Source organism: Protopterus annectens, chromosome 1.part1 (genome assembly GCF_019279795.1).
Source record: "Protopterus annectens isolate FY-2018-M chromosome 1.part1, PAN1.0, whole genome shotgun sequence".
NCBI lineage: Eukaryota > Metazoa > Chordata > Ceratodontiformes > Protopteridae > Protopterus > Protopterus annectens.
The window spans coordinates 1,131,484,170-1,131,500,279 of record NC_056726.1 but is presented as its reverse complement, the minus strand read 5'-3'; the positions used below and the strand labels follow the sequence as shown (position 1 = coordinate 1,131,500,279).

The window sequence follows — 16,110 nt, the reverse complement described above, 5'->3', positions numbered from 1 at the left end:
CACAAATAAACTATTAATTTTTAAACTGCTAGTATCAAATAAACTATATGCATTGTTATCATCTTCACTATCCGAGGTACAGGAATAAAAGGAATCTTCACTATCATTATCACTACTATTATACATTTGGGAATTATCAGGAATACATTCTAAATTCATACTTTTCTCTTTAGAGAAGAAAAAGTCCTTCAAATTCATTTTGCGGTATAAATGAAACAATTCTATTTTTAACTCATGTTTGCGTGGTATGCAGGTAGGTATAAATTTAAGTCCCTTCATAAGGACTGATAACTCTGTATCATCAAATGAATAGTTAGATAAATTAATTATATATTCATTAGAAAAAGTCTCTGAACATAATTTATGTCCATCTACCTTTTTTAAAGTGTCTATCGCCCGGGTCTCTTTGGCGTTCCGAGTTCTGCCATTCTCTCTTCCTGGGATTGTTGTAAGGTCCTCGTTGTTCTGTATACGTCTTCCGAAAGGAATCTGAATTAGCTGCTCTGGGTAAATCAGGAAAGTCTTCTATCTCCCTTTCGTCTTCTTCAAAAGATGAAGCACCGCTTTCTCCCGAAAAGAAGCTCTTATTTTTATATTGTTCCGAAACCGGATTTCCTTTTTGAAAAGTAACATTTTTTTCTCCTGGATCTTGGATTAGTAAAGAGCACAAACACCCTCTTGTGGTCATAATCATGAATGTCTCTATTCAACTTGTATTTTTTTCTATCAATAAGTTCTTTTTCATAATTGGTTAATTTGTTATTGATGTTAATCAAAAGATTTTCCAGTGTAGAATTGGAAGTCATGTTAACCAATTGTTCACAAGTTGATTTTGTTTCAATGACCAATTTATCTCTTTTAACATTGTCCCATTCTATCAAGATAGAAACCCATTCTAGACTGCAGCAATGGGCTGCTGCAATCACCCTCATTTCATGGAATTCATCTGCATCATTTAAGTCAAAAGGGAAGAAGGTTTTTATGGACCTAAGTCCACGTGGAGTTATTCCAGTTCACAATACCTGGCTCTTACGGACTTTAGAACACAGTTCCTGTGATCAGGGTTATCATGAAATTTCAGACTTCTTACCCACCATAGCAAATGGATTCAATGAACTTCTCTCTATTTTTAATATTTTTGCATTTCTTCATAATGCCAATTAAAATATATTTTTATCTGTCTTATTTCCGTGGAAATGAATATCTCCATTGTTGATTGTAGTATTAGTATGTAGTATATGTGTAGTATTTATACATTGACTAGATTCCCCATTACGTGGGCCTTTCCATGCCCAGGACTCTAAAAATCATTGAAAAGCGGTTCTCTTTAGCGCCCAACAGCCTTTACAGAGTAGAAAACAGGATGCACAATCAAAGTGATATATATAAAACTTCATCAATAAATTTAAACAATCAATTAATTATTCAATTAAAATCTATCTCTAAGTTACAGAGATTACTGTAATCTAGTACTTACTATTAGCAAGGCAGAAGTGCATAATTAAAGGATGTTTCTAGGTCCAAAGACAAATACTAAAATAGAAACTTTCATACATTCTAAATTACCATCATGTTTGTTATTAAAATGTTCTGCAATGGGACTATTCATCTTTCTGTTTCTCACATCTCTAACATGTTCCTTTATTCTATGGGATAGAGTCCGTTTAGTTTCACCAATATAGTATTTTTTGCAAGAGCAAAAAATAGCATAAATAACCCCTGTATTAAGACAAGAGTATTTAGCTCTATTGGAATTTTTTTTCCCATTAATTTCTTTTATTTCCATATTTATGTATTTACAAATAGAACAATTATTACTTTTACATATGAAACCTGTAATAATTTCTGTTTCTAGACAATAGAAAAAACGTATAGCTGTAGACATCCTATCTTCTTGCTGAGATAAACACAATTGTAAAACTATTTGCTTGTCTTGAGGGTTTGCAAGTTAATTCTGTATGTTCCAGCCTCTATCATCAAAACATACATTTGCATAGGCATATAATTTATATATAGTTCTGTTATTTTCCAGTAGGGTACACTGTGGGTACATTCTTGAAGCTCAGTACAGAATATACATACAGTTCAACACACACTTCTGCACCAGAAGTTTAATATACACATATATAAATTTCTTACTGTGAAGATATGCAAAGGCTGCCAGCCTAGCTAGATAGAATTTTGAAGATAATTCTGTCATTTGTAAATATTAATATATGCCACAGGCTTGTTCTATTAAATGTAAGAAAATTGTGTTAAATGTTGAACGCCAAAAAATATAACTACAGTGAACTCTGCTGGAAGAAACCTGATACGTCAAGCCTTGTATGACTGTTTGATCTCAGACTCAGAGCCATGATGTCTGGACCAGCAAATTCTTTCTATTGGTTTGAGACCAGAGTTAATTGCTAGATTTTACATATATAATGTCTTTAATTGCTGTGGTTTCCTGACCAGGTGCAAGATCAAAGCTATAATAAACTCTGAGTTTCTGTTAGCCTGAGAAACCAGAGAAGTGTCAAGAATGATGTAATGTAAAGCAGTAATGTTTCATCTATTTAAGGAAAGAAAGAAAAGAGCATTTTGGATTTTGTTTAAAGCTGACAACAGCTCACCAGTACTCTGCCTTTGCTCTATATGTAAGTTGATTTAGAACTGTGATTAGTCTTAGGAAAAGACAGAAAATAGTATGTTTAGTCTGGCTGTTTTCTATCTTTATGTCAGAACTATTCTACAGTATTATTTTAAGCATTTTCCTGTGATGTCTGATCTCTTGACTAGCACTGTGGAGTGAGAAGTATTGTCTTGTGTTTTTATTATTTATTATTAAATATTCTTAAACCTTTCAACTGTGGCTGTTTTGTGTAGAGATAATTTAAGCTCTTGAGTACATTGCATGTATATAGTGATACTGTACAAACTCATGCCAATAGTCTTGCTGCTCAGTCACAATTACTAATTCGATAATAATATTGCAAAATAATAATTAGGCACCCTTTGGTAAGGGCCTTTTTAGTAGTTGATATTAGTGGTTGGTGGAAGCTGGTACTAACTAGACTGGCAGGAAAGGGCATAGCTGGAGAACCTGTGTCAGCCTCCCCTAGGAGTGTCTATGTGTTTGTATATAACTCATATCTTAAAGTGCATGTGTGTCAGCTACTTGGGCAGGGACATGAAGTACTGGTTGGACAGAGAGGGTGCTGGATGTTTTGGCTTAACCATTAGGCTGAGATCTATACCCTATAGCTGTGCCAGTGGGGAGTCTTATTGGGAATCTGGAGAGAAAAGGAGAAACCTGCCCCAGACTGTCTGTGATCTCTGTGTGCTCTTAAGGGAAATTGTACTTTACCGTTTGTGTATTTGTTATACTTCCCAATGTGGATGCCCCTCACTAGTGTTAGAGATGAGGATTGAGGCTCCTTGATTACTGTGCCAGTACACAAGCATCATACTTACTCTTGTAAGACAAGCATACGAATCATATTAATATTCACAAATGACTTAGAATTAGTTACAAAATTCCAGCTAGCTGGGCTGGCAGCCTCACACCATGCAGTGTCTGTTGCCCTGTCAGAAGACGCCATCATGTTTCAAAAACCTGTTCATAGATTCATCGGTTCATAGGTAGGTACTAGGTTATTTGCCCTAGGGCCTATATAAGCCTAGCAAAAAATGTACCCTGGCTTTCACCACCCAAGAAAATTATTTTCCTGTGACCCTGTTGAACAGATCCACAGAAGTGATCCCAGAGGTGAGTTTCCTATCTCCCATGCAATCATCAAGATTTTTCTTGAAGAGTGCTAATGAGCAGCTTTGTTTGATATATATAGGTAGTTTGTTCCAGAGTATGGGAAGTATCTGGGACAGGAATCTATCTCTCCAGCATGTTCTGTTTATTGTGGTGACAAGGTTTAGGTCCCTAGACTGTAGCTCGGAGGGACTGGGATTTTTTAAATGAAGCATGTCCAACAGATCTGGGTTTAACATAGTTTTTTATGTTAGGCAGGGATCGCCTCTGATTAGGCGATATGCAATGGAGTAAAGCTGGAGTTTTTTGAGATGGTCTGCATAAGGCATCTGTTTGAGGCTGGTAATCTTCTTTGTGAGGTACTTCTGCAGCCTTTCTAGTTGTTGTAGATGTCTTGTGAGGTACATACCAAAAGGGATATTGTACTCTATAATGGGTCTAATGAGTGATGAATAGAGGGGAACAATGACCTCTTTTTTCCTGGATGAGAAACTTTTTGTGATGCGCTGTGCCACGTAGAAGGATTTTCTGACTACTGTGGTGATGTGATTATCAAATGAGAGCCTACTGTCCACCTGTGTTCCAAGGTCTCTTATCCCACTTTCAGTGTTAAGTAGACTACCATCGATGTGGTAGTTCATGGGTACAGAGTTTTTACCAAAAGGGATGACAATGCACTTTTTGGCATTGATCTTGAGGCCATGGCTTTGACACCAGGCATCTGTCTCAGTGAGGCCCTTTAGTAGGATGTCCACATCATTAGGAGTTTCGATTATAGCTCCTAGTTTGCAGTCATCTGTGAACTTCATTAGCCAAAGACCTTCTGTCTTAGCATGTACTTCTGAGAAGTAGATACCAAACAGTTGAGGACCAAGAACCGAACCCTGTGGTATTCCACTTGTCACTGGTCTGAAGTCAGATTTGGAGTCTGCTATTTTCACAGTGTGGTTCTGTCAGTGAACCAGTTGGCAACCCATCTTGTGACATAGGGATTGATACCTAGTTTAGTGAGTGTATCTATAATTCCAGAGTGGGGAATGGTGTTGAAAGCCGTGGTGATATCTAGATAGGCTGTGTGAACCACCCTACCCTCATCTACTGCTTTGGTGTAATAAGAAAAAGAATATAGTAATAAAAAATATCTAGTGTAGTGTCCTCTGCTAAGGTCAGACCATAAAGCTGTCTCCTTCACATTAAAAATCAGTTATGTTACCCCATCTAATTCCATAACATTTTGGAACTATTCTAAGGCAAACTTCTTACCACTATGTATTAATCTGTCAAAAATTCAAGCTCCAAATGCTGAGAACACAGCTGTTTATACAGAATTATTCACAGAAACTTTGTACAATAATTTCAATAAATGCATAGAGACAGCTGTGCCTACCAGAAATAAGCCCATAACTAATTAAAAAAAAGCAGACCTCCTGAATTGTCAACTGCCAAAATGAGAACTTTGAATATTATTCACCAGCTTAGATTTTGGTCAAAAGTAAGTGATTTACTTGATAAATTTTAATAATTTAGTTGTCTATGTTTAATTTTGTTCTGGACATCTATAAATAGTTATGTTTTTGTTTCTATTTATCTTTAAATAATTTTGCATAATTTTTGTTTTAAAATTAATAAAAAGGTGTTTAAAAAATCTCTTAGTTGGAATCCAAACATAAACAGGTTGTACAAAGAAGAAAAGTCATAGCAAAGATTAGGATGTGGTACACACAACATTATAAAAACACTGTCCTCAATCTAAACAAACAAGAGGGAAATGAAGTCTACTAAATCAAAAACTAAGGTAAAGATAGCCTCCTAGGCAAAGGACAACCACAAGGCCTTCTTCAACTATGTCCAAAACCTCAGTCATTATACCACAATGTCCAGCACTTATTGGAGCTGGCACCACCTACATGGAGCTAGAAGGCAGAACAAATCAACTGGCCAAAAAATTCAGTTCCAGCTTTACCACCCTCTCTCCCTCTGCCATCCCCAGGAAAATAAAAGCATCAATCATAACCCCACCCCCAACAATCACTAGGGAGCTGGTCCTAGATGCACTCAAAAAGTTCAAAAACAATGCATCAGTGGGGTCTGATAACATGCCAAGATGCCTCCTAAATAGCCTGAAACAAGACCTATCAGCATCAGTGATGTAACTTTTTAACCATAACCTCCAAACAGGTTTGTGCCACACAGATGAAGAAATGTAGTGGTCATCCCTCTGCACAAGGGGGTGCTGCAAATGGCCTCCAGGAACTACAGAGCCATAAGTATGATGAGTCTCATATGCAAAGCCATGGAAGGAAGCATCATGGAAATGATTAATAAGGACATAGCAAACCTTCAATCACTGGAACCAGTCAGGTTTGACTTCATATAGGGCAGATCATCATATGGTCAGATCATGCTTACTTATCCAGGTGGACTTTGAGGAAGTCACCAGTGCAGTAGATCAGCGCAATCAGTGCATACTGTCTATCTTGACCTAGCTAAGACATGTCATATAAAACCCTGCTTGGGCATTGTAAACAAACTCATGGATATAGGCATAAACCCCTAGATTACACTCTGAGTAGCCAGCTGGCTGTCAGATAGGACCCAGGAAGTTAGGATAGGGGAGATCACCTCCAGAAAGAGGCTGATCACTAGTGGAGTCCCTCTGTGCTGGGTCTGCTCCTTTTTGCATCTACTTCTAGGAAGTTAGGACCAGTATCAATGGCCTCAGACTGACCATGTTTGCAGATGATTTTAAACAAGGAGCAGTTGTGGAATCCCCCAAAGGCATGAACATTCTACAGGAAGAACTAACTCAAACAAATGACTTGTGCCAAAACCACAACATAAAGCTCAAAGCCATAGTACCCTTTAGGAAATCAGCTACCCTAGAAAATTACCTCATGGCTAACACACCCATAAGAGTAGAACCAATAGTCAGGGATTTGCGTATGCCTGTTGTGACATCCCCATGCTGGGCAAGTAATCAAGAAGTGTGAATCCTCACCACGGATGCTGGAGAGGGACATTCACTTGGAATACTTATGGATACACTCAGTATTTCCAGAACCAGACCTCTCTGCATCAAGCACAATTTCCTTTAAGAGCACTCAGGGAACACACTCAGTCTGGGGGCTGGTTCCTCTCTATATTTGTACAGACCTCCAATAAGACCCCCACTGGCACAGCTCAGAGTTGAGTCCTTAGCTGGGGTCCCAAGCTAAGTCCTCCCACACCCTCTCTGTTTCACCAGTGCTTTGTGTATCTGCTGCAAGCAGCTCTCTCTCTCTCTCTCTCACACACACACACACACACACACACACACACACACACACACACACACACACACACACACACACCTGGGAAAGGCTGGCACAGGTTCTCCTGCTGCATTCTCTTCTGCCATCAGTACCCCTGCCAGCTACTTTAAGGCTCTTACAATAGCAGCAAGTTATACTGAGTGAAATTAATATTAATACAAATGGTAATACTGACCAAACAGCATGGCTTTCAGGAGTGGCCGGTTATCACCAAATAAATATATGCAAAGACTATGAAAACTTAAATATTTTCTAAAACGCACCAGCCATAATGAAAAGTTTAAATATATTTAATAATAAATATTAAAACAACACAAAAAAACTAAATCTCTGTTTACAGTAAACACCAGAATTTCAGTCACAGGAATATTAAAAATAACACCAATAGAAAGTTTCACACAGTTATAGAAAAACACTATTTAGCTAATCTCACTAAGTATTCCTGATTGAGTAAAAAAATTCCTGTTCCTAATTACTGAGTAGAGCAAGACAAGATGATTTGGGTAAGTGGTCCTTGTTGTCAGATCTAAGACAGAATATAGAGTGCTGAAAGCAAACTCCTTGTAATATCTAAATATTTTTGGCTTACAGAATGATATCACACACATCTGGTCATCTGACTCTGTTTCCCGTGCTAACCACCAGCACTAGAAGCTGACAGGATTTTAGCACCTATATGTTACCATACATACACATAGATAAAGTTTTGCTCACAGCTCCTGGAAATCATAAAGCCATAAAATCACTCCACTCTTCCTACAGGAGCCACAACATATTCTCTATAAAGACATTGCATCTCTGACTCCATTCAAAACTGTGTGATAACATCTTTATGGCTTAACCCATAAAGTAATTTAATTTCAGATATATTTTCAAGTTTGCTGCAGTTGGATTGTGATTAACTTCTGCTCTGCCAGTCTCCTCTGTTAAAACATATACATTTAATTCAGTTGCAACAGTGCATGTACATTTCTTTTCTTTCCAGCAGGGCACATTTCTGATACATTTTAACACAAACAACTTTACAAATACATTTCATTTTTAAACACAAACATCTGTATAAATTAGTTTGATGCACAAATGACATATAATTCTTTACAAAATTCCAGCTAGCTGTGCTGGTATATCTTACAAATTCACTGCCCTATTCCTCCTAGCATAGCTGGCAGTACCGCCTATCATCACACAAGTATATAGTAATCTGGCTTTCAACCAGCATGTGTCTAAGATAGTAGGGAAATCATTTTGCACTTCTCAATTTATAAGCAATGGCACAGTATCTAGGTTCATAGACGTCATCAGTCTAATGTATATGGCTCTCATCAGGCCCATCATTGAATACAACACACCTCTGGTAAGTACCTGATGAGGTGCATGCAAAAACTGGAACACCCACAGACTTTCCTCACAAAAAGAATACAGGGCATTCCTGTGCAGATCATCTAGACTGTTGACTAGCTGTCCATGCCTGGCATACAAGGTATCCTTAGGCCCCACTTTGATAGACCTTTTTTATAACCATACTAGCATATTGCAGTGTCAGTGGAACAATAAGTGGCCCACTTATCTTTGGTGCAGCAGGTTTTGGATTTCATTCCCATACCAGGGAGATGAATTGTCCATACTGCAGTGCAGCATGCAGTCTTGAGAGTGTCAGCCTTCAGATGAGATGTTACATGCCTGAGTTGGTGGTACCAGAGGTGGATGTAAAAGATCCTACTGCAACTATTGAAATTAGTAGACGTTCCCAGTGCCCTGAAAATTTTCACCCAGTAATACCACATTGGGTATCCTAAAATAAATGGGTACTAGCCCTACTTTGCTAATTCCTGACAAAATGTCAATTGAAAATATAAACATCACCTTGGGACTTCCCTGAAAAAAGGGCCACTAGCCTAGTTGAACTAATTCAGTCAACAAAGGATCAATAAATAAAATATCCACAAAACAGATAACTCCAGAATTACTTGATTTAAGGATTTAAACTTTGCTTGTTATATAAATAGGACACACGAGGGGAAGGTATGTGCCCCTGAGAATTTCCCTCCCCTTTCTCTGGAACAGTCTTCCCTTTTATGTGCAGCAGTGCTCATCCCTAACTCTGTTCAAGAGAAACCCGGATCAGTGGATGGGAAATCAAAAATACACCTTAGGTCTAGCTTACATCTAACCCTTAAAATAACCACTAAGGCACATAAACTTGCAGGATAGATTTGGGTTGCATGGCTAGCTTATAAAGGCCCCATTGGTTATTAGCCTAGTATATTTCTATGAACCTAGGAGTCTAGGACACTGTGACACACATAAATATGGACAGCCATGGTTAGATCCCTGTGCAGTTCTAGAATCTGGCACCCCAAACTCTATGTTGCGGAGTTGTGAAACACAAATAAAAAAGACAGCCTTCCTCATGAGTTTTAGACAATAAAAGGTTTTCTGATTGAAACTAAAAGCTAAAGGTTTGCTTCAGTACTTCAGCCATAAATGCAGTGCAGTACTGGCATTCATTTCTAAATGTCAGTCCTGCAATATCATTCAGTTAACTGTGGGAGATTAGCCTAATGGTTAAGGTGTTTGCCTGACAAACACAAGGTGCAAGGTTTGAGTCTCACAAGGGATAATTGGCTAGGCTTAAAATGGCTCGCAAGGGCAGTTAGCCTAGTACTAATCTGTGAACCTATGAAACTATAACACCTTGTGCCCAGGACAGCTGCTGCTTTTTCCCTGCCCTAGGACACTCAGCCCAGTTATGGATGAATTGCATGATAGAATATGCAGCACAAAGGCATAAATGTCAAAGAAGGTAGGAGAGTGCTTGTGAATCAAGAGGTGGGAAAAAAGAAATGTTGATGGTATTCTAGATCCAATGGAAAAAAAAAGTATTGTACTGGTTCACTATCCATTACACGAGAAATGTTGACTCTTAGCTACAGTGATAAATAATCATCTACCTGTGATATGCATACTGTTTCAAATTAATGTTTCAGACCTTTTGCACAATTATAGATAATGGGTTCTGTGCTCAGTTCAGCACTAGTATAGCTAACAAAAGCAGACAATTAATATCTGCAATGGTATCTGACAATTGACACACACACACACACACACACACACACACACACACACACACACACACACACACACACACACACACACACACACACACACACACACTAATATAGATTCATAGGCGTTTAAAAGCCTACTGACCACAAGAGCCTTTTTAAGCCTAGCCATCCATTCCAAATCACTGACAAGTTTGGATACCCTTGATAAGTGTAAGCAGGAGCTTGGGAGATTAATGATTTACAAGCAGGGGCCTGGGAGATGAACTATTTACAGACTACCTGTGTCCATTACAGATATAGGTGCCAAACCAGGGATGAATATCCTGCTCCCCACCCAGTTATCTAAGTTGCACTTGAACTGGGTTAGGGAGGAGCACTGCTTCACATGGATGTATAGATGGGGAGCCTGTTCCATAGATGGAGTAGTCTGTGGGATACATACCTTACATACCTGTTTGTCCAGCAGGTCCTATTTATATCACAGGCAGGGTTTACATGTTGAATATATTTTTTCTCCCTTTTTTAATCAGAGAATCAACAATGAATTCCGATTTAGGAAAGAAAGTTGGTTATGCATTAAATATGCTTATGCTAATTTCATTATTTTTAAATGTCTTATTCAGATACCAACCTCTGTGTGTAGTGAAGCCTGCCATCCTGGATATAGAAAAATTGTGCAACAAGGACAACCAGCATGTTGCTTTGATTGTATCCCTTGTTCAGATGGTGAGATTTCCAATACATCCGGTATGTATTTTTTTAAAAGGATGCATTTAGTATTTTAAATGTGTACATTGGACATATTAGTTTTTTTTTCTAATGGTTACAGTCAGTACACAGATATATCCATTCATGTTTGGATGAAAAGTATTATTCTCAACATCACTGATGCTATGGAGGTTGGGGGTTGGAGATGCGGTCCATGTATCTGCAATAACCTAATAAAGCACCTCTGTATCATAGACTGAGAAAATTCAGTTTCCTTTTCTCCAAGTAATCGATTATTAAATATTCCATTATAAGTTTAATTTGATAATGAATGATTTTTACTCAGCATTATAAATAATTAAATAAATAATGAATCCAACCCAGAGCTTAGGTAAGATTGCCCGTTGCTAATTTGTCTTTCATCAACTGCCTTTCTCTGCTGCATATGAATAGGACAGCCTGTTAATATGTGATGCAAGCATATTTTGCTTAGATAGAGATGATGTCAGTACCTAGTGTGCTATCTTATACTCAGAAGCTGATGAAGGAAACATGCTCTGATGCAGGGACAGTTTCCTCATTAATGGGGAGACTGTCCCTGCTGTCACCTCATTAATGGTTAATACTGACTCCACTACATTGGCAGAACAGTGAATAATTTTATTTGTGGGCAGCACACAATGTCTGGAGCAGTGAATTAATAGTGACAGAAACAAGGATGGATGCTGAGCAGCAAGTGCCACTCAGACACTGGCAGTGGGTCAGATATTTAACAATGTGGGAAGTTCTACAATATGCAAACTGTCTGAAGTACTGATGGATCATATTTTAAGTAAGAAACCACCAGCCAGAACAGCAGAGGTAGGAAAGATTGCATTTTATGATCATTGGGACAGACAGTAACATATAAATGGTTTCTTTACCAGAAATTTGAAAAAAACACTAGGTAAACAATCATTGTGTAAGTATAAAATATGCAGCCATATCCATCTTCAATTACTTGCACTTTAAATATCTTGTCATCCTTTTCAAACACTTAATAGTGCTCACAACTCAAATTGTACAAAGATATACACAATAACCCTGATATAAATTTGTTTCTGCCTATGGAGACCTCAACCCTATTGTTAAAGGTAACCAAAGTAGTGCTTTGCTTGAGGTGTAGTAGTAACTTTTGACACAGGCTGGAAACGCAGTTAGTTAGGAACATGCCTCTCAACCTGGAAACATAAAAAATCTGGACAAAGACCCATGAAAAATAGGCACAAATCTGTATGCTGATTAACATAAAATTGCATTCATAATTATGTAACCCTGTGCACTCCAATGGAATTGTGGGATACCAACTTTCAAATGCAAACCGAAGAACAGACAACTAAAATATGGCCCCAGAGTCATAGACCCTGGAGTGAATAGTAACCATTTTTTTAAATATGTAACAATGATGTTCACTGAGAAGGGAGAAGATGATGAACCTTAGGATTTTGTTTTTGGTGCCTTGCAGTATGTGGGTTTTGTGGTAAAAGCACGGCATTTAATGGTAGGCAATATTCTAATCTTAGAAAACGTATATTATAGTTTGCTAGGACCTCCAAAAGTCATTCTCTATGGTCTACTGATCAGTGGCATAGCTAGAGTTTGTGCCACCCATGGTTGTCTTTGAGTTTGCTGACCTTGCCCCTCACAAAATCATGGTCAAATGGGGCCCCCTTACACAGTCTTCAGCCATTGTAATGTCCCATTACTTGGCTATTTCACCCCATTTACCATAAACATTGTAATGTGCATACTACTTTACTTCTACAATGATTATTGGATGTCATTTAAAACTTTTATTTTACATTTTATAGCACAAACACTAATAGACATCTGCTAAACAAAGGAATACAGTCTCACAATGAAAATAGACTTAACATTAAAATGTCTCTGCCCTTGAAACTCATATTAATTCATTGAAACAACATTGAAACCAACATTCAAAGAAAATGCATCTGGCCAGTGGTGCATAAAGATTATCTTTGGGCTGTTTTTAAATCATAGGCCCCTTGCACACGAAACATACATGTATTCTTTGATGCACCTTCCTGATTGTATTAAATTATATTCCTTGTTAAATCACATTTTAAATGTATTGTTTTGAACATTTTTTCAGCAAGCTATGAAACAAAATGCATGAACCAATAATGACAAAACTGCCCAATTCAGAACATTTCCATCATAAAATTCTACTTAAACTTCTACAATCCACCAGTATCAGTAAATATGCACAATCTCTGCAGAAGTAAAAGTCATCTAAATAATTCCACATTAAAGAAATCTGTAACTAATGAAGAGGTTGATGCTGACAAACAACTTTATATTTTATTGTTTATCTACAAATAAAGTGTCTGTTGCTCTTGAGGAATAAATTGCCTATGTTACAGTAACAAAAAATGATAAGCTAGTAATATTGCAATAGAGAACGGATGGCAAACTGATAACAGGTTCATAGTTACTAGGTATGTCCGCCAAAGAAGACATTTTCACAACTGCAGCATACATCTCCTTTAAAAGTAAAACATAGTACAGTATCAGCAATCTATCTGCATATTGTGGGAGTAGAGCCCATAGCCTTCTGCATCAAAAGAAAGGATTCTATCTGTTGTGCTACTAACAACACAAACAGACTTGGCATAACCAGCACTAACTTTTCTCCCCCTGAAGAACTATGCAGCACAAGAAATCTGGAAAAAGGCAAAATTTATTGGGGAGGGCAAAGGCCCAAAACCAGGGACACATTTTAAACATTGCTTGTATAATCTTAGAAAAGTTGCTAGAATAAAATGTTTTGTGTTTTGTGTTACCTTGCATATCTTGAAAAATAGGAAGATTAAAACTTAAATGGCATTTTTTTGCACTTTGCCACCACTGTCTTTCAATCATCACACCCCTCCCATCCAATTGGCCTAATAGTTTCCCATCAGTGAGTGAGGCTTGACTGGGAGGAGAAATTATTTTCACAGCCATCAAGCGTGATTCAAGTTATTTTGCTTTATGGCCCTGTCTCCAACAGTGCGCTTGGCTAAGCAGAGAAAGGGATCATGCAATAGTTTTACAATGCTGGCTGTCCCTCATGTCTGCAAAGGATATTGTCAGCATGCAGTCCTACCACCAATCCTGAAGCAAAGGAAGTGGTCTCCATTAGTTTCTGCAATGAAATATCACTTCTGTATGCGCTCCTTTAGCTTCTCTACTCCCCCATCTCCCTGTGTGTAGTGAGAGAGCCACATCCCTTCATTCCTCACCCTTCTTGCCATGCTCTTCCAGAGCTGGAGAATGCTAACTGAACCCTGGTCACTCAAGGGTTCCATCCCAATGCACCATGGAGCCAGGACTGTATCAGTGTTTTACAGTGTATATTACTGTCTACATTGTCTCTAATGTAGTTAGTCTATAAAACAAATAAAGTTGACTGGCTAATCCATGCCCACCTTATTTCTTTAAAACGTTCCACAAGATCTTTTCCACATCAGTTCCTGATTCTGTCCTTTAGCTCCTCAATATGTAAGCATTTTTTTTAAGTAAAAGCATGGTCAGTGCTATAAATGGCAAGGCTCTTGTTAACATTTATAAAGCTTTGTGAAATCACATGGGCCTATTCATAAACAAGCTGATCAATCATGCTGGCTAGTCCACAGTCCAGACCATGTAGCAGAGCCTAGGGTGATTCAGAAAGGGACTCATGTAATGCAGCAGCTACAGCAGGGTACCTGGAGGGGATCCAGGTATTTAATGGGGTCCAGATATACAGTTATATGCAAATAGATTTAGTATACAATGCCCACAAGCCTGTGATCCACTTACCACTGTGGATTAGGGATACTGAATTATGGAAACACAACTTCAGATGAACCATACAAAACACTGTCAACCCCGTCCCTTATGAAATGACAATAGCCAAAAGAAGGACATTTAAGAAAGGGATGAACTAACATATCCTGTATGACAGCAAGTTGCATACAAGCATGATAGTCCAGCTATACTTGTCACACCCCTCAAGTAGTGACAATAGCAGCATCTAGCCAAAGCACAAGGCAGTAACATAAAATCTCCTCGGCAGCATGTTATGTTAAAGTTCATAGGTTCATAGATTCATAGGTTCATACTAGGCTATCTGCCCTACGGCATTTATAAGCCTAGCCAGAATGTGTTTGGCTTTCGCCACCCATTTTAAATTAATTTTGCTATGCACTTTTTCGAGGTTAGTATACTGTGCCTCTGTCTAACAGTGACACAGAAGTGATACCCAGGGTAAACCTACGATCTCCCATCCACTCATCAAGATTCCTCTTGAAGAGAGTCAATGAGGGACTCTGCCTAACCTGGACTGGGATTTTATTCCAGAGTGAAGGGAGCCTCTGGGTTATGAATCTGTCCCCCCAGCAAGTCCTATTTATCTCAGTGCTGAGGTTCAAGTCTCTCGAGTGCGTAGCGCGATGGGATTTGGATTTTCTGATGTGCAGCATGTCCATTAATTCCGGGTTGGACAAGGCTTTATACGTCAGGCCAGATCGCCTCTGAACAGGCGGTATGCCACTGAGTAGAGCTGGAGTTTCTTTAACCAGGCAGCATATGGCATCTGTTTGAGCCCTTTGATCCTCTTGGTGAGGTACTTTTGGGGTCTTTCCAGTTGCTGCAGGTGTCTGGTAAGGTACATCCCAAAAGGGGCATTGTACTCAATTATGGGCCTGATGAGGGATGAGTAAAGAGGCACGATGACCTCCCCTGATCTAGATGTGAATCCCTTCATGATTAGGTGGGCTATATAAAATGTTTTTCTAACCACTTTGGCCACGTGGTTGTCAAATGAGAGATTGCTATCAACTTGAGTCCCCAGGTCCCTAATTACTTCTTCTGTACTTAATGGATTACCACCTATGTGATAATTTGTGAGTACTTTGTTTTTGCCAAAATGGATGACTATACACTTTTTGGCATTTAGCTTGAGGCCATGGCTCTGGCACCAGTTGTCTGTTTCTATGAGGCCCTTTTGTAGGATGCTTATGTAGGCTGGAGAGTTGATTATGGTACCCAGTTTGCAGTCATCTAGAAACTTGGTCAGCCACAGTCCTTCCGTGTTGGCCTGTACCTCCGAGAAATATATACCGAACAAGAGAGGTCCCAGAATTGTGGGACGCCACTTGTAACTGGTTTGGAGTCTGACATGGCTCCAGCAATTCTAACCATGTGGGTTCTGTCCTTGAGTCAGTTTGCAACCCATCTAGTGGCATAGGGG

The 16,110-nt window shown here is 38.6% G+C and overlaps 1 protein-coding gene across 1 annotated transcript in view; it reads left to right on the top strand.

The window, feature by feature from the left end:
• Window positions 1-16,110, top strand: part of LOC122815703 (vomeronasal type-2 receptor 26-like) — a 241,340-nt gene that overhangs the window by 48,428 nt on the left and 176,802 nt on the right. Inside the window, exon 3 of the mRNA XM_044088434.1 lies at window positions 10,751-10,874. Within this exon, the coding sequence (XP_043944369.1) occupies window positions 10,751-10,874 (124 nt within the window). The remainder of the gene's footprint in view (window positions 1-10,750; window positions 10,875-16,110) is intronic.